Source organism: Ovis canadensis, chromosome 24 (genome assembly GCF_042477335.2).
Source record: "Ovis canadensis isolate MfBH-ARS-UI-01 breed Bighorn chromosome 24, ARS-UI_OviCan_v2, whole genome shotgun sequence".
Classification (NCBI taxonomy): domain Eukaryota; kingdom Metazoa; phylum Chordata; class Mammalia; order Artiodactyla; family Bovidae; genus Ovis; species Ovis canadensis.
The window spans coordinates 35,835,173-35,853,549 of record NC_091268.1 but is presented as its reverse complement, the minus strand read 5'-3'; the positions used below and the strand labels follow the sequence as shown (position 1 = coordinate 35,853,549).

The following is an 18,377-nucleotide window of genomic DNA, read 5'->3' as shown; positions in this document are numbered from 1 at the left end:
CAAAAACGTGTCTGATGTCCTGTCAGCCTCTAGTTTGGCTTCATTGCAGATGTAAAGCTTACATGGACTCTATCAGACTATGTTTCAGGAAGAGGACGCCCTTACAGGTCTCCCCAGCCTTTGTCAGCAAGAACCTCTTCTCCTTCCCCTACCCCCTTGCTTCTCCTCTCAGTGCCCTCCCACACCATCCCCAGCACAGCCCCACCTTGCTGGGAGGAGCTGGAGGAATGAGCCATGCCCCAGGCCTGACTCACAGAGAAAGCCCAGCCATAAGGACACGAGAGAGCCATATTTATTTCACATGGACAAGCATGATTCCATTGCATGCTGAACATGAAAGCTCGCGTGAGGAAAGTACCCGTAACAGCAGAATTATGTGCTTTTGTCCACAGGGAGCAGGGAGAATCACAGGGTGGTTTTCAAAGACAGTTCCCTTTCAAGCAGAGTTGAAACCACAGGCTTTGAAATCACTGGTTTATTTCATCAGCAAAGGGTCTGTCTCCTAAGAGTGGCCAGGGGGAACACTTCCAGCTCCACAATCTCTGCAAGAGCTGCTAAGTTTAGGAGGACAAGGCTGGTCCCCCATCCATCACCCAGGGCAGCTCCAGAGAGTTAAGCTCAGAGGGGAGGTACATGCCACTTGGAATTAACAAGCCCACTCCAGGGTGGACAGTGACGGGACAGACTGCTGTGTTCATAGCAACAGAACCATCACCACTTACATGTATCAATAATCAGAAGATCTGTGCTTCCTAAAATATCTTCCCAAGGCCTCATATGGGCTGAAGGAAAACTATTAGGAACTGACCGGATGTGCCAGAAATAGATTTTGCCTGGACAGACTGGGGAGAGCTAGTGGCAGGCACCCACCCACCCTGGTCTCTTGGCCTTTAGCTGGGCTTCCCCATTCCAAGAGGATGGAACCCAAGAGGGAATAGGGGCTGGAGCCTGGATTCGCTGAGGGAAGAGGGTCAGAGGCTCTCAGGGCAAACCTCATGGAAGAGACTAGTGGAAGAGCCCTTGAATCTCAGTGGCTCATTCCCACCTGAAGTCCTGCCCAACAGTTTCATAAAATTTAATATTATATGGTCTATAAAATTCCCGGAGTTGGTCTATCACTTCAGGGTCGATCTGTACATGAGTTCTGCCTTTTGATTTGCCCAGGCATCGAGGCAGGAGGCTCGATTCTGTTTTTTTCAAGCAAGGGAATCCTTTGGTCTTGTTGAAGTAGAAGTGCTTGTCCGTGATGAGCCTCTTAATGCCCAGGAAGTCCTGGACGCGCCCCATCTCGCCGGCCGGGTCGGTGATGAGCCGCTCACCGCTGACGAAGTGGATCTGAGCCAGCGGAAAGTAACGCAGCCAGCTCTCCAGGTGCAGCGCATACATGCCGATGCGGATGGCGTTCCAGGACACGTCCACCAGGCCCAGCGTGCGGTTGCGGAACGAGAGGCCCTCGAACGTAGGGATGTCCGGCTTCTTGGAGAGCGTCTGGGTATAATCCGAGATGGCACGGGTCACGGGGTTCCGTACGACCACGATCAGCTTGGTGTCTCGGGACATGTTGAAGATCCGGCGAGGGGCCTCTTGAGTGACAAAATAGCTGGGGGTCTTTTCCAGTGTGATCTGACTCTCGAGGGTCCGAGGCATGAGGCTCCTGTGGGGCAGAAATGCACATGATCAGCCAGGGCTGTACTGGGGGCCTGCGGGAGATCACTTCCCTCCACCCAGCTTCCCAGGGGAGCCCGCCCTTCTCCTCTGTGACATTTGAGCCTCGCCTGTTCTCATCTGATGAAGCACCTGTTTTAACTCTTGTTGACCCTTTTTTCAAAGTCTCCAACAGTTTAAGACAAGAACCAATCTAAATGTCCATCAGTATGGGTTAGATACATGATGGAATAGCCAATTAATACAGTTGGGTAGAGCTGTGTGTACTGTTATGGAATGATTTCCAAGATTTAGTGCTTAAATGAAAAAAGGCAAGACAGCTTGTTTATCTGGGGAAAGATACCAAGAAACCAATAAAAGTAATTGCTTCTGGGGAGGGGCCTTGAGTGGGAGCAGAGCAGGGAGGTCAGGGATAAATGAGAATTACTTTTTATTGTATAATCTTTTACGCTGCTTGAAATTTTTATTGTGTTTATTACATATTCAAAAAATACAAAGGAAGCCACTGAATATTGTTCTGGCACAAGATACCTCTCCAAATATATTAAGAAAGTCTTTTGGGGAGAGGAAAGGCATGTTTGGTAGGAATAGCATGTGTTTTTGAAATGAGTTCTGATGTCTTTTCCGGCTAAAATACATCTGAACTATATCCCTGGTAAAAGACTGAAGAAGCACAGAATATCAGGGGTGAGATGGGTGGGGGGAGGAGCTCAGTCGGAAGCCCAGTAATGCAACCTCTTGCTCTCCTCTTAATTTCCTAGTTCTGCTTAAGGTTTAAGGGAGGATGGTAGGACAAGCTGATGTCTCCTTCTCAGGTGTATCTCTTTCAGGTCCTCATGAAGGGAAACACCTCTGGTTTCCAGTTGCTACTTCTTTCTGAAGGTTGTGTTTTACCCTTATTCAGTTTTTCTTATGTAGTGAAGGATAGAGGAGGCAGGCATGCTGCAGGTCATGGGGCTGCAAAGAGTCGGACATATGACTTAGTGACTGAACAATGATAGCAAAGTTTTTCTTAATCCTGGCTGCACATTAAATCACCCAAGAAAAAAATTTTTTAAAGGAAGATGGTTCTTTTGAGGTGCTAGCCTGCCATCTTCTCAATCAGTTGGCCCCCAAATAAAGTCTCTTTCTTACCCCTCATTTCTTAGATTCATTGGCTTGTCATGCAGCAAGCAGAGCAAGCTTGGACTCAGTATCAATTTGGCTTAGCCAGCCAGAAGACTTGCTGCTCATGGCTAGCTGATCCTGATCAAGGAATACTGGGGCAAGACCCTAGCAGCTGCTGGGACCATTTGTCCTGAGGTTCTTTCCTTCAAGATTCCCTGCAGTGGTCTGACTGCCCACAGCACTTGGCAGTTGAGAAAAGGTACAGGCAAACTTCTACTAGTTGACAGACTCGGATTTTGTTTGTAGAGATTCATTAACAACAAACCCAGCCCTGCTGAGATAGGTGTTTGTAATCTCTTCAGAAACTTGATAGCTTCCAACTCAGTTCAAAACTGAGTAAGCATCCAGGCGGAGAACAAGATGGCAGAGGGGTAGGTGGACATGGAGTACATCTCTCTCCACAGATACATCAGGAATACACCTTCGACACAGAAGTGCATGCAGAACACCAGCTGAGAGCAGACAGGGGTACCTGGCCAGCAGAAAATAATAATATAGAGCCACACAAAGCTCAAGATCAAGCTCTGAGCCTTTGGAGTGGGAGCACTGACTCCAAGACCCCAGACTACAAGAGAACTAACCCTAGGGGGTATCAGATAGTGAGAACTCACACAAAGGAAACCAGTGGAATACAAGACCCAGCATTGCCCAACCACCAGTAAGCACCCTGTGTAGGACGCTGCATCTAAACAACAAACAAAACAAAAACACAAACCCAGTCATCAGCAGACCGGATTACCACCTCACTCAGCCGTGCCCATCAGAGGAAAAACAACGAAAAACTCAGCACAAATCTCACCCTATAGGAAGCTTACACAAATCATTGGACTAACCTTAGGAGGGCAGAAACCAAAAGGAAGAAAGAATTCAACCTTGAAACCTGGGAAAAGGAGACCTCAAACACAGTAAGTTACAAAAAATAATGAAAAAGTAGAGAAATGCTACACAAATGAAGGAACAAACTAGTCCAAATAAACGAAGAGGAAATAGGCAAACTACCTGAAAAAGAATTCAGAATAATGATAATAAAGATGATCAAAAACCTTACAACAAAATGGAGAAAATGCAAGAATCAATTAACAAAGACCTAGAAGAATTAAAAAATAAACATGCAGAGACAAACAACACAATTAAGGACATTAAAAATACTCTAGAAGGAATCAATAGCACAATATCTGAGGCAGAAGAACGAATCAGTGAGCTGGGAGATAAAATGGTGGAAATAACTTCTGAAGAGCAGAATAAAGTAAAAAGAATGAAAAGAACTGAGGATAGTCTCAGAGACCTCTGGGACAATATCAAATGCACCAACATTTGTATTATATGGGTCCCGGAAGAAGAAGAGAAAAAGAAAGGGTATGAGAAAAATTTTGAAGAGATTATAGTTGAAAATTTCCCCAACATGGAAAAGGAAATAGTCAATCAAGTCCAAGAGGCACAAAGAATCCCATACAGAGTAAACCCAAGGAAAAACATGCCAAGACACATACTAATCAAACTAACAAATACTGAACAGAAAGAAAGAATATTAAAGCAGCAAGGGAGAAGCAACAAGTAACATACAAGGGAAACTCCATATGCTTAACAGCTGACCTTTCAGCAGAATCTCTGCAGGCCAGAAGTGAATGGCAGGATATATTTAAAGTACTGAAAAGGAAGAATCTACAACCAAGATTACTATACCTAGCAAGGATCTTATACAAAATTGATGGAGAAATAAAAAGCTTTTTCAGACAAGCAAAAGTTAAGAGAATTCAGTACCATCAAACCAGCTTTACAACAAGTGTTAAGGAGACTTATATAGTCAAGAAATACAAGAGAAGAAAAAAGATCTACAAAATCAACCCCAAACAATTAAGAAAATGGCAATAGGAACATATGTATCAATAATTACTTTACATGTAAATGGACTAAATGTTCCAACCAAAAGACACAGACTGGCTGAATGGATATGAAAACAAGACCCAAATATATGCTGTCTACAAGAAACCCACTTCAGCTCTCAAGACACATATAGACTGAAAGTAAGAGGATTGAAAAATATATTCCATGCAAATGGGAAGCAAAGGAAAGCTGGAGTAGCAATCCTCATATCAGACAAAATAGACCTTAAAATAAAGACTATAAGAGATAAGGAAAGACATTACATAATGATCAAGGGGTCAATCCAAGAGGAAGACATAATAATTGTAAATATCTATGCACCCAACATAGGAGCACCTCAATACACAAGACAAACACTAACAGACATAAAAGGAGAAATTGACAGTAACACAATAATAGTAGGAGGCTCTAACACCCCACTCACACCAACAGACAGATCATCAAATCAGAAAATTAATAAGGAAACACAAGTCTTAAATGATACATTAGATGAGATGGATCTCATTGATATCTTCAGGATATTCCATCCAATTGCAGAAGAATACTCCTTCTTCTCAAGTGTACATGGAACATTCTCCAGGATAGACCACATCTTGGGTCACAAATCAAACCTCAGTAAACTTAGGAAAATTGAAATCGTATCAAGCATCTTCTCTGACCACAACGCTATGAGACTAGATATCAATTACAAGAAAAAAACTGTAAAAAACACAAACACATGGAGATTAAACAGCACATTTCTAAATAACCAACAGGTTACTGAAGAAATCAAAAGGTAAATAAAAAAAATTTATGGAAACAAATGACAGTGAAAACATGACAACTCAAAACCCACGGGATGCAGCAAAAGCAGTCCTAAGAGGGAAGTTGATAGCAATACAATCCTATCTTAAGAAACAAGAAAAACATTAAACAGACAGCCTAACTTTACCCCTAAAACAACTGGAAAAAGAAGAACAAAACCCCCGCAAAATTAGTAGAAGGAAAGAAATCATAAAGATCTGAGCAGAAATAAATGAAAAAGAAATGAAAGAAACAATAGTAAAGATTAATAAAACTAAAAGCTGGTTCTTTGAGAAGATAAAACTGACAAATCTTTAGCTAGATTCATCAAAAAAAATAGAGAAGAATCAAACCAACAAAATTAGAAATGAAAAAGGAGAGGTTACAACAGACAAGGCAGAAATACAAAGGATTATAAGAGACTATTATGAACAATTGTATGGCAATAAAATGGATAACCTGAAAGAAATGGACAGACTCTTAGAAAAGTTCAATCTTTCAAGACAGAACCAGAAAGAAATAGAAATTATGAACAACCCAATTACAAGCACTGAAATTAAAGCTGTGGTCAAAAATCTCCCAAAAAACAAAAACCCAGGAACAGATGGCTTCACAGGAGAATTCTATCAAACATTTAGAGAAGAGCTAATGCCTATCCTTCTAAAACTCTTCCAAAAAATTGCAGAGGAAGGAACACTTCCAAACTCATTCTGCGAGGCCACTATCACCCTGATACCAAAACCAGACAAAGACAACACAAAAAAAGAAAACTACAGGCCAATGTCACTGATGAACATAGATGCAAAAATCCTCACAAAATTCTAGCAAACAGAATTGAGCAACACATCAAAAAGCTCATACACCATGATAAGTTGGGTTTATTTTAGGAATGCAAGGATTCTTCAACATATGCAAATCAATCAATGTGACACACTATATTAACAAATTAAAAGATAAAAACCATATGATAATCTCAATAGATGCAGAAAAAACTTTGACAAAATTCAGCACTCATTTATGATTAAAACTCTTCAAAAAATGAGCAAAGAAGGAACCTACCTCAACATAGTAAAGGCCATATATGATAAGTCTACAGCAAGCATTATTCTCAATGGTGAAAAACTTAAAGCATTCCCCCTAAGATCAGGAACAAGACAATCATGTCCACTTTCACCCCTATTATTCAACATAGCTCTGGAAGTCCTAACTACAGCAATCAGAGAAGAAAAAGAAATAAAAGGAATCCAGATTGGGAAAGAAGAAGTAAAGCTCTCACTGTTTGCAGATGACATGATAACATACAAAGAAAACCCTAAAGATAGTATCAGAAAATTACTAGAGCTAATCAGTGAATTTAGCAAAGTTGCAGGAAACAAAATCAATACACAGAAATCACTTGCATTTCTATTTACTAACAATGAAAAAATCTGAAAGAGGAATTAAGGAATCAATCCCATTCACTATTGCAATGAAAAGAATTAAATATCTAGAAATAAACTTACCTAAGGAGACAAAAGAATTGTACACAGAAAATTATAAGACACTGATGAAAGAAATCAAAGATGACATAAACAGATGGAGAGATATTCCATGTTCCTGAGTAGAAAGAATCAATATTGTGAAAATGACTACACTACCAAATGCAATCTACAGATTCACTGCGATCCCTATCAAATTACCAATGGCATTTTTCACAGAACTAGAACAAAAAATTTCACAGTTCATACAGAAATCCAGAAGACCGCAAATAGCGAAAGCAGTCTTGAGAAAGAAGAATAGAGCTGGAGGAATCAACCTTCCTGACTTCAGATTATACTACAAAGCTACAGTCATCAAGACAGTATGGTACAGGCACAAAAACGGAAATATAGACCAATGGAATAAGATAGAAAGCCCAGAAATAAACTCATGCACCTATCGGTTCCTTATTTTTGACAAAGGAGGCAAGAATATACAATGGGGCAAAGACAGCCTCTTCAATAAATGGTGCTGGGAAAACTGGACAGCTAAGTGTAAAAGAATGAAATTAGAACACCTCCTAACATCCTACACAAAGATAAACTCAAAACAGATTGAAGACCTAAATGTAAGACCAGAAACTATAAAACTCTTAGAGGAAAACATAGGCAGAATACTTGAAGACATAAATCAAAGCAAGATCCTCTATGACCCACCTCCTAGAGTAATGGAAATAAAAACCAGAATAAACAAGTGGGACCTGATTAAACTTAAAACCTTTTGCACAGCAAAGGAAACAATAAGCAAGGTGAAAACACAACCCTCAGATAGGGAGAAAATAATAGCAAATGAAACTGACAAAGGATTAATTTCCAAAATATGCAAGCAGCTCATACAACTCAATGCCAGAAAAACAAACAACCCAAACAAAAAGTGGGAAAAAGACCTAAACAGACATTTCTCCAAGGAAAACATACAGATGGCTAACAAACACATGAAAAGATGCTCAATGTTGTTCATTATTAGAGAAATACAAATCAAAACCACAATGAGATATCATTTCACACCAGTTTGAATGGCCATCATCAAAAAGTCTGCAGACAATAAATGCTGGAGAGGGTGTAGAGAAAAGGGAATGTTTATGCACTGTTATTGGGAATGTAAACTGATACAGCCACTATGGAAGGCTGTATGGAGATTCTTTAAAAAACTAGGAATAAAACCACCATATGACCCAGCAATCTCACCCCTAGGCATATACCCTGAGGAAACCAAAATTGAAAAAGACACATGTATCCCATTGTTTACTGCAGCACTATTTACAATAACTAGAACGTGGAATCAACCTAGATGTCCATTGACAGATGAATGGATAAAGAAGTTGTGGTACATATACACAGGGGAATATCATTCAGCCATAAAGAGGAACGCATTTGAGTCTGTTCTGATGAGGTGGATGAACCTAGAACCTGTTATACAGAGTGTAGTGAGTCAGAAAGAGAAAGATAAATATCATATTCTAATGCACATATTTGGAATCTAGAAAAAATGGTACGGAAGACTTTATTTACAGGGCAGCAATAGAGAAACAGACATAGAGAACAGACTTATGGACATGGGGAGAGGGGAGGAGAGGGTGAGATGTATGGAAAGAGTAACATGGAAACTTGTATTACCATATGTCAAATAGGTAGCCAATGGGAATTTGCTGTATGGCTCAGGAAACTCAAACAGGGGCTCTGTATCAACCTAGAGGGGTGGGATGGAGAGGGAGATGGGAGGGAGGTTCAGAAGGGAGGAGATACATGTATACCTATGGCTGATTCATGTTGAGGTTTCACAGAAAACAACAAAATTCTGTAAAACAATTTTCCTTCCATAAAAAAATAAATTAAAAAAATACACAGATGTCTGAGCCCCATTCTAGACTAACCGATTAAAAATATTTGGGGGTGGATTCTTTTCTGAAGCTCCTCAGATGATTTCAATGTGAAAATAAAGGGGAGAACCACCAATACACAATCACCCTTCCCCCACTCCCTATTTATTTGTTAAAAAACTGTTAATTTTCTTTATTTATCTATTTTTGGTTGTGCTGCATGGCATGTGGGATCTTAGTTCCTTGATCAGGTATCAAACCCATGCCCCCGGCATTAGAAGTGCACAGCCTTAACCACTGGACCACCAGGGAAGTCCCACCCTTCACCTGTTCTTAACACTGTGGCTTCCCCGACCCCACAGCAGGCAGCTTCACAGTCCTATGAATAGACACCTGGTGTCTAGTCTTCTTTGTCCCAGCCGCATAGTCATCTCTTCAGTAACCTGGCCTCACAGGTCTTTGGCCGAATACCTCCATTTTCTCTTCCCTTTTAGCAAACTCTTCCTCATGGCCTTATGTTAGGTTTTGTCCTTGGAACTGCCCTAATTGTGAAAAGGTTCACCTTGAAATTCTACTCTACGGCTATGCTGTGGATTGAATGATGATCTTCCAAAAGATACGTTCACCCAGAACCTATGAATGGGACCTTATTGGAAAAAGAGTCTTTGCAGAAGGAAATAAATTAAGGCTCTTGAGATGAGATCATCTTGGATTAGTGTTCCTTGTAAGGAATATCCTTAAAAGAGAAGAGAAGGAGAGAAGGGACACAGAGAGAAGAGGAGATGTGAGGATGAAGGCAGAGCATGCAGTGATACGTCTACAAGCCAAGAAATGACAAGCATTGTTGGCAGCCGGCAGAAGCCAGGAGAGAAGCATGGAATGGATTCTCCCTCAGAGCCTCCAGGATGAACCAACCCTGCTGACAATTTGGTTTTAAGGATTCTGGCTTCCAAACCTGAAAGAATAAATCTCCATTGTTTTAAGACACCTCCTTTCAGGGCATTCGTCATGGGGGCCACAGGAAATAAACACAGACCAAAACCTTCTTTCTTTCTGTCTTTACCATAGTCTCAGATTCATTGTACCTGATCTTCAAATTCATCTGATTTCACTTTCTTTTTTATTTCACTTTCTTCTAAACCTTCTCTGGACCCAGGAAGCAATCATTTCCATAGCGTCATCTTGACATCACCACCACCATTAGCCTCAGAGGACAAGTTATGCAGGGGCTCACTTGCCCACATGTGCTCTCAGATCCCTCCCCCACACCCCCACCCCCAACTCCGCTGCCTTCCATACAAACCTCCCATTTTCCCCTTGAATCTTCAAGTTCTTTTTGCAACTGAGAAGCTGATGCAACTAATATTTTGCATCTAAGCCCAAAGTCTGTAACAGACCTTGATGGGTTGAAAATTTTCATAGTATTTATTAATACTGAGGATATCATTCTTAGCAAATAATCCCAGGTGCACTTGAATAGTTTTCTTTGGATTTTCTTAGAAATCTGCCTGTATTATTTTATGATCTTGGAACACATTGTAATGAGGTGTTGGCCTTAATGACAGAGTAGATGAAATTACATATCAGTGACAGTGTATTTAAACTTAGGGACTTTCCAAGCCTTATGGGGGTATAAGGCCTTCAACACACAAAAAGTTGACCTGATAAGCCATTAAACATATCTCTTTGCAATATCCTTTAATACGCCAATGAATATCCAAGAGAGGAAAACAGGTTGCAGCATTTCCCAAGCTTGTCTGGCTAAGGAGCTATGCACTTTTGCCAGGAGCGCCAATTAACACCTCTCTCTGCTACCAGTTTGGAAACTTCTGACCTATTCCAGTGATCTTCAGGGTGTCATGTCACTCCCCAAGCTGTGCCTTAAAGTGAAGTTCCACCCTTCCTAATTGGCATATCAGCTACAAAACCAAATTACAGTTACTAAGGAAGACACAAACACCACACTGTAAGCAATCTCATGCACAGATCATCACACCATGAGCCAAATGTGCACTTCAAATTTTCTCTGTTCCATCAAAGGACACTTTATGTATTTCTTTCTCATTAGGTCACTGGAATAGAGGCCTGTGTGATGGTAACCCAGAAGGAGACCCTATGGATACACACCTCTTCGATCTGTGGTGGGGAGGGGGCATTAGTCTTTCCCTTAGGTTCATTTTTCCTTCTCATGCCATTGTTCAAATTTTGCTGATTTGTTTCCAGCTGCTAACAAACAGCTGAACTTCTCTCTCACCCGCAAAACCCTTTTAAGCTTCAGTCTTCTTTTGTTTCTGCATGGCTCTGCAAAAATGACAGAAAGTGATCTAACACTCACCAATTGGACTTACCTCCCATCTGTTATTTGAACCTGCTCAGCAACAATTTCCACCACATCTGGTAGTAGCCCCCAGATTTCTTTAAAGGAACCACTCCTACTTTGGATAAACTCTTAGCAGTCCAAGGAGAGGTTGTGTGAGTGACAAAAAATACATGATGAAGACAGAAAGTGGACTCAGTCTTCCAGCCAGACACAGGAGCTTGGAGGAGCCTCCTCAGCAGTGTCTCTTACCCAATCCCTCCGCTCTCTTGGTTCTTGCCCTTTCCCAGACCTGGTTTGCCCACCTTCCTCTGAAGTTCTATAAGTTACTGCACATCCTTCTAAGAAATTTTTTTTACTACTTGAAGTTAATCAGAGTCCATTTCTGTTGCTTGGAACCCAAGAATTCTAACGTGCCTTATACAACCTGGTTTCCTCTCTGTGGAAGCTATGCTAAGCTAAGCACCCCCACTTGGTTATAACCTGCATGAGGCAGGGCAGGGGCGCCTTACTGGCATCTCCCTCAAAGGCTACCCTAGCCGTGGCACAAGCCAGGTCTCCATCAGTGTTTCTAGGGCTCACGTGAAGCCAACATTCTAATCCAGATATGCACTTCAGCCTTCACCCCCTTTCCACATTCTCAGCTCTCCCCAAATCACTGCAAACCTTCCCAGGAGTCTGTCTCCCCTTTCTCTTATTCTACGTGATCTTCCTGGATGACCCCATTCCTCCCTAGCCTTTAGCATCACCTGGGAGCTGTTACTCCTCATAGCTCTGTAGCTGCAGCTCCAAGTTTCCCACACTCTGGACTGGACTGTCCAACTGTCTGTGGACTGGATACCTCATCTCGGTAACGATCTTGCCATTTTCCTCCCATGCTTACTTCTCTCTTTTGCCTGTTTCTGTAGATGGTATCACCACGAATCCACTCACAAAGCATGAAAACCTCACATCCTTCTTACGTCTAATGTCTGTCTTCAAGTTCTCAAGTCCACTCGCATCTCCTGGCCCCATTCACACACCTCAGGCTCGTGTCACTGTTCCTCTGACAACAGATTTCTCTCTGACCTCCATGCTTCTACTTTCTTCTCCCTTTCAATCCATTCTGCATTCTGTGTCCATCAGGGGAATCATGCTAAAGCAAATCCACACTCTTGTGTAAATGTGACTGATGGGAACCTCCTGTATAGTTCAGGGAACCCTACTCACTGCTCTCTGGTGACCAAAAGGGGTAGAAAATCCAAAAAAGAGGGGATATATGTATATGTAACAGCTGATTCACTTTGCTGTATAGTAGAAACTAACACAGCATTGTAAAGCAACTGTATTCCAATAAAAGTTTAAAAAATAAAGTGAATGAATGCAGTCACAGACAGTGATAAAATATTTAGATGAGTCAATACTGAGAGTTGTAAACATCTTTCTCCATGAGAAGATAGGCAAGCATCTGCCAAGAATGTTGGGCTCCACGTTTTTGGTGTTTGCATCTTTATTCATAAAATATCTACTGAGAATACAAAAAAAAAAAAAAAGCAAATCCAATCATCTCAACCATAAGCCATTCTTCTGAATAAAGCCCTTATTCCTTGACTTGGTACTCAAGGCTGCCGTCTACCTTTCCAGAATTAATCTCTTGCCGCCTCCTGGAAATCTGATGCTTATAACTATATTGAACACAAATTTCAGTCGCCAAACACATGCTGTCCTTTCATCTTTTTTTTTTTTTTTTTTTTTAAGACTCTGGACCATCTTTCTGGTCTCTTTAACCCTGACAAACATCTACTCACCTTTCCAAATCCAAAGGAAAAGTCACACCCTCTGTTAACACTTTTTAAAAAATAATTTCATGACACTTCCTGAATCCAGCTATTAAGACCTCATCCCATTGTGCAGTACCTACTAAGTACACATCCATTTATATCAAGAGATCATCAGCATTTGGGGCGTGTTTCTTATTCATTTTTGCCGTCTTAGCACAAACCTGGCACAACATAGGTGCTCAATAAATTGATCAAAGATCTAGTGTCAAAGGTAGGTGTCTATTGAGGGGTTACCTCGAATCCTCAGAAGCTGGCAGAAATTATGAAGCCTGGCCTTTTCTTGGCATTCTGGACCTGGGCAGAGGAAGGTTTCAGCAGATAGTTCTGGGATGAAGGGATCACTGTGCCATTTTAAAAAGTTCATCATGGCCACATGTTTAGGTTCATGAGCTGAGGGGGGATTCAAGCTCTGCTTCAGCCAAAACTTCCCAATATTAGAAGGTAAAATGAGAATGAAAGGAACGGATCTTGTGCCATTTCTGTTTTGCCATCTACAGTGTCCTTGGCCCAGGTTCCCTCTGATGTTGAAAGAGGACAGGACTGTGGCCATCTGTAGTGGGGAAGTCAAACTAGATGCAATAAATACCCCCACACATGCTGATGTGTGCCAAGTCACTTCAGTTGTGTCCAACTCTATGCAATCCTATGGACTGTTGCCCGCCAACCTCTTTTGTCCATTGGATTCTCCAGGCAAGAATACGAGAGTGGGTTGCCATGCCCTCTTTCAGAGGATCTTCCTGATCCAGGGATCAAACCCTCATCTCTTACGTCTTCTGCATTGGTTCTGCATTGGCAGGTGAGTTCTTTACCACTAGTGCCACTTGGGAAGTCCCATACCACCGTATCAGAGTAATTAAGTAAGACTCTCTGGGGGCGTGCAGAGGCCTGGGCACCTGCAACTTTAAAGCTCCCCAGATGATCCCAGGGGGCCCCCAGGGCTGAGAACCATGGTTGAGGACCGCATGTTCCTTTAGCTGCATAGCCTTCAATACAGTAGCTCACAAGTGTTTTCTCCTTAGAGGAAAAGAGTCTCCGTATATTCAGCTTCAGTGGGTTTAGGGTGCAGCCTAGGAGCCTACAATTTTACCAAGCCGCCTCCTCCATGACTCATGATCAGAGAAGCTTGGAAGCATGGTCTTAATAAAATACATCCTCGTAAAGTAATGCGATCACACTCATTGTTATCTAAGACATTAAAATTTTATTTGAAGGATATCTCTGCCCTCCCCCAGCCCAACCATAGATAGGAAGTTCCAAGAGAAGAGCACTGGTGTCTGTCTTTTTCTCGGTTGTACTGGCACTTAGTAGGTGCATAGTCAATATTTGCTGAAGAGGAAAAAAAAAAAAAAAAAAGGCAAGGCTTTGGTCTGGTGGATATCTGTGCCCAAAGTCCATTTTATGTCTTCTCCCCAAGGGAAAAAAATCACAGACTTCTGTGTCCCTTACCAAAAGAAGAAAGAAAAAAAATCCAAATACTGTCTTGTCAGCTTGAGACTCTCCGGAAATGGCATTTTCTGACCCACTCAGTAGAAAAGAGGCAGCTCTTGTCGCCCCACTGTCCACACGGGGACGTGGTGTTCGGGGCTGGCTTACCCCGATTATCATTGGAAGGGTTCACCAGAAGATTTCCTTTCCTGCTAAATCTGTGCACCCCATGAGTGTGCTCTAAAAGGCCTGGCTGCCTGGGGGACTTTGGTGATTTATTAGCTCCTGGCTGGGCAACCAGGCTCCTTGGGAAAAAAAAAAAAATTCATTGCTGTCTCCAGAGGGATAATTAGGAGCAGAAGAGGAGGGGAAAGTCTTTCCTGCAAGAAACGGGTTCTTCAAAAACTACACCTGCTAAACCCGCTCACCCTCCATGTGCTGGCCAGCGTAGGCACAGCACCGTGAGCACAGACCTGCAGCCCCTCCAGCATCTCAGAACCCCCTCCTTCCAAGACCTCGGCTCAAATCCTTACACTGATGTGACTTGGGAGGAAAACGGTGCGTCCACGCTGAGTCCCAGCTTGAACCCCATCAGTAATTCTTCACTGCTCACAGAATAAAGGCCTTAACAGGATTTAGGTGGCTCTACTTGATTCAGCCCACGGCCATCTTGGGCTCTGGCCAGACTGGACTATTCAGAGTTCTCCCCCGAAACTGCATTTTTTCATGCCAAGCGACCTCTGATGTGTTGTGGCCTCTGGGGGAAGCCTCTGTAGCTGGTCAGGCAGAACTTCTTCATGCCTTAGCCCTTAGCTCATCATCACCTCCCCCAGAGAGCCTTCCCTGACTGTGCCTTTATTATCTCCCTCTTCCCAGAAGTTAGGTATTTGTTATCCCTGATTCCATGGGACTCACTACAGACATAACTCATTTTTTACACATTATCTGTCATCACCCTAGAGTGTTAGGTCACAAAGGCAGGGCTCACCACCATCAAGTCTCTGGCAACAGTGCCTATCCTGGGCCTGGTAAGCAGTCACATGCTCATTCATTAGACACACATTTATTGAGCACCTGCTGTATGCCAGGATGCAAAGACAGGCATGATCCTCAAGGAGGTGACAGCCTTGTAAACCCGAGGGGTGAAGGGGGCTCTCCTTTTCCCAGTGTGAGGGGCTGATGGAACTTGGCCTCCCACTAGGGCTGGTGGCTTCCTCTTCTGCTAGGAGGGGCCAGGCCTGAACCCCATCTCTGACAGTCATCAAGGTCCCCATGGCCTGGGCAGTTGGCTTTCCCCACTAACTCATGTAAACAGCTGGCACCTCAGTCCAGCCTGTCTGGTGTCCTAGCAGTTTGGCTGTCTCCCAGCTGACAAGGCTGTTCTCACCTCTGCTCCGTAAGAAGGGAAGCTGATGTAAGTGTCTGGACACAGTCTCGTTCCTGGAGCATTAACCCCCAAGTGGTTCGGGCTCTGGCATGTTCCCCAAGGTGATGGCGAGAAGACAATGTAACCCTGCCTGCCTCTTCTACTGCGTGATAGCTATTCTTTCTCCTCTACTTTGTGAATTATTGAATTTGTCTTGAGTCCCACCAGGTGCCAGATGGAAACCAGATAGAATCCTCCTTGCCTCATACATCCACATGGAGATGTTTGGAGGGCAGTAGGCTACTCTGGCGGCTGGTTGTGAGTGTGGGATTTGAAATCAGAGAGCTGAGTGTGAGTTTTGCCACTTGTTTTTCCTGTGGTCATGTATGGATGTGAGAGTTGGACTGTGAAGAAAGCTGAGCACTGAAGAATTGATGCTTTTGAATTGTGGTGTTGGAGAAGACTCTTGAGTCCCTTGGACTTCAAGGAGATCTAACCAGTCCATTCTGAAGGAGATCAGCCCTGGGATTTCTTTAGAAGGAATGATGCTAAAGCTGAAGCTCCAGTACTTTGGCCACCTCATGCGAAGAGCTGACTCACTGGACTCATTGGAAAAGACTCTGATGCTGGGAGGGACTGGGGGCAGGAGGAGAAGGGGACGACAGAGGATGAGATGGCTGGATGGCATTACTGACTCGATGGACGTGAGTCTGAATGAACTCCGGGAGTTGGTGATGGACAGGGAGGCCTGGCGTGCTGCAATTCATGGGGTTGCAAAGAGTCGGACACGACTGAGCGACCGAACTGAACTGAGCTGAACCAGAAGAAATGGGCATGTAGGTCACTTCACATAATATCCTACACGTTCACCCATGCCATCCCAAACGGCAGGTCTTCCTTCTGTTTTTATGATTGAGTAAAATAAACCAAGCACAGAAAGGCAGATACTATATGATTTCAATTACAGTTGCGATCTGTGTGTTGAACTCACAGAACCAGAGAGTAGCATGGTGGTTGCTGGGGGCTGGAGATGGGCAGAGGGAAATGGGGAGATAAAGGTCAAAGGGTACAAACTTTCAGTTGAAGATGAATAAGATCTGGGGATCTAATGAACAGCCTGGTGACAAGAGTTCACATTCTGGTGTTACATACTTGAAATCTGCTGAGAGAGCAGGTCTTAACTGTTCTCACTACACACATACAAAAATGGTGACTCTGGGAGGTGATGGATATGTTAATTAACCCAATTGTGATAATCACTTCACAATCACTTAGCATGCATGTGTGCTAAGTTGCTTCAGTTGTGTCTGACTCTTTGCAATCCTATAGACCATAGCCCACCAGTCTGCTCTGTCCATGGGACCTTCCAGGCAAGAATACTGGAGAGGGTTGCCATTTCCTCCACCAGAGGCTCTTCCTGACCCAGGGGTCAAACCCCCATCTCTTATGTCCCCTGTATTGGCAGGTGGGTTCTTTACCACCAGTGCCCTCTGTGTCTACCATGATGATTTATACCAAAATCCTTATTATGTTGTACACCTTGAAAAAAAGGGCACCCGGCCTATACCAGCCAATACACACGGTCTGCTATGGACTGGATACTTGTGTCCCCCGTCATCTTCATCTCAAATTTATATGTTGATGCCCTAACTCCCAATGTGATGGTATTTGGAGGCAGGGCTTATAGTAATTAGTTCACAAGAGAGGGGGCCTTAATGCTCTTATAAGAAGTGACAAGGACCTACTGTACAGCACAGGGAACTCTGCTCAATATTCTGTAACAACCTAATTGGGAAAAGAATAGATACATGTATACATATAAATTAATAACTTTGCTGTATATATGAAATTAACACAACATTGTTACTCAACTATGAAAGTGAAAGTTGCTCAGTCGCATCCAACTCTTTATGACCCCATGGACTGTACAGTCCATGGAATTCTCCAGGCCAGAATACTGGAGTGGGTAGCCATTCCCTTTTCCAGGGGATCTTCCCAACCCAGGGATTGAACCCCGGTCTCCCGCATTGCAGGTGGATTCTTTACCAGTTGAACCACAAGGGAAGCCCAAGAATACTGGAGTGGGTAGCCTATCCTTCTCCAGTGGATCTTCCTGACCCAAGAATCGAACTGGGGTCTCCTGCATTGTAGGTAGATTCTTTACCAGCTGAGCTACTCAACTATATTCCAATGCAAAATAAAAAGTTACATTAATTTTTTTTTAAAGGGAGAGATGATCTCTCCCTCTCTGCCATGTGAGGACACAGTAAGAAGATGTCTTTCTGTAAACCAGAAGGAGAGTCCTCACCAGGAACCAAATTGGCCGGCACCTTGATCTTGGACTTCCAGCCTCCAGGCTGTGAGAAATAGCTTTCTGTTATGGAAGCTTCCCAGCCTATGGCATTTTTGTGATAGCAGCCCAAGCTGAGAGAGATGGGGTCACTGATGCCCTGGACATCATGAACAAGCTAATAGCTAAGATTTCTCATTCAGGGACCAGTGGTCAGATGCGCTGCTCTGTGTATGAGCCACCTCCCTTGGTCCTCACATTAACTCCACGAGCCCAGCACTCTCAGTATTCCTCTTTATGAGCTGAGGAAACTGGGACATGGA

The 18,377-nt window shown here is 43.1% G+C and overlaps 1 protein-coding gene across 1 annotated transcript in view; it reads right to left on the bottom strand.

The window, feature by feature from the left end:
• Positions 1-270: 270 nt before the first annotated feature.
• The window catches only part of HS3ST2 (heparan sulfate-glucosamine 3-sulfotransferase 2), a 110,786-nt gene continuing 92,679 nt past the window's right edge, over positions 271-18,377 (bottom strand). Inside the window, exon 2 of the mRNA XM_069570346.1 lies at positions 271-1,654. Coding sequence (XP_069426447.1) covers positions 1,036-1,654 — 619 coding nt within the window. The 3' untranslated portion in view covers positions 271-1,035. The remainder of the gene's footprint in view (positions 1,655-18,377) is intronic.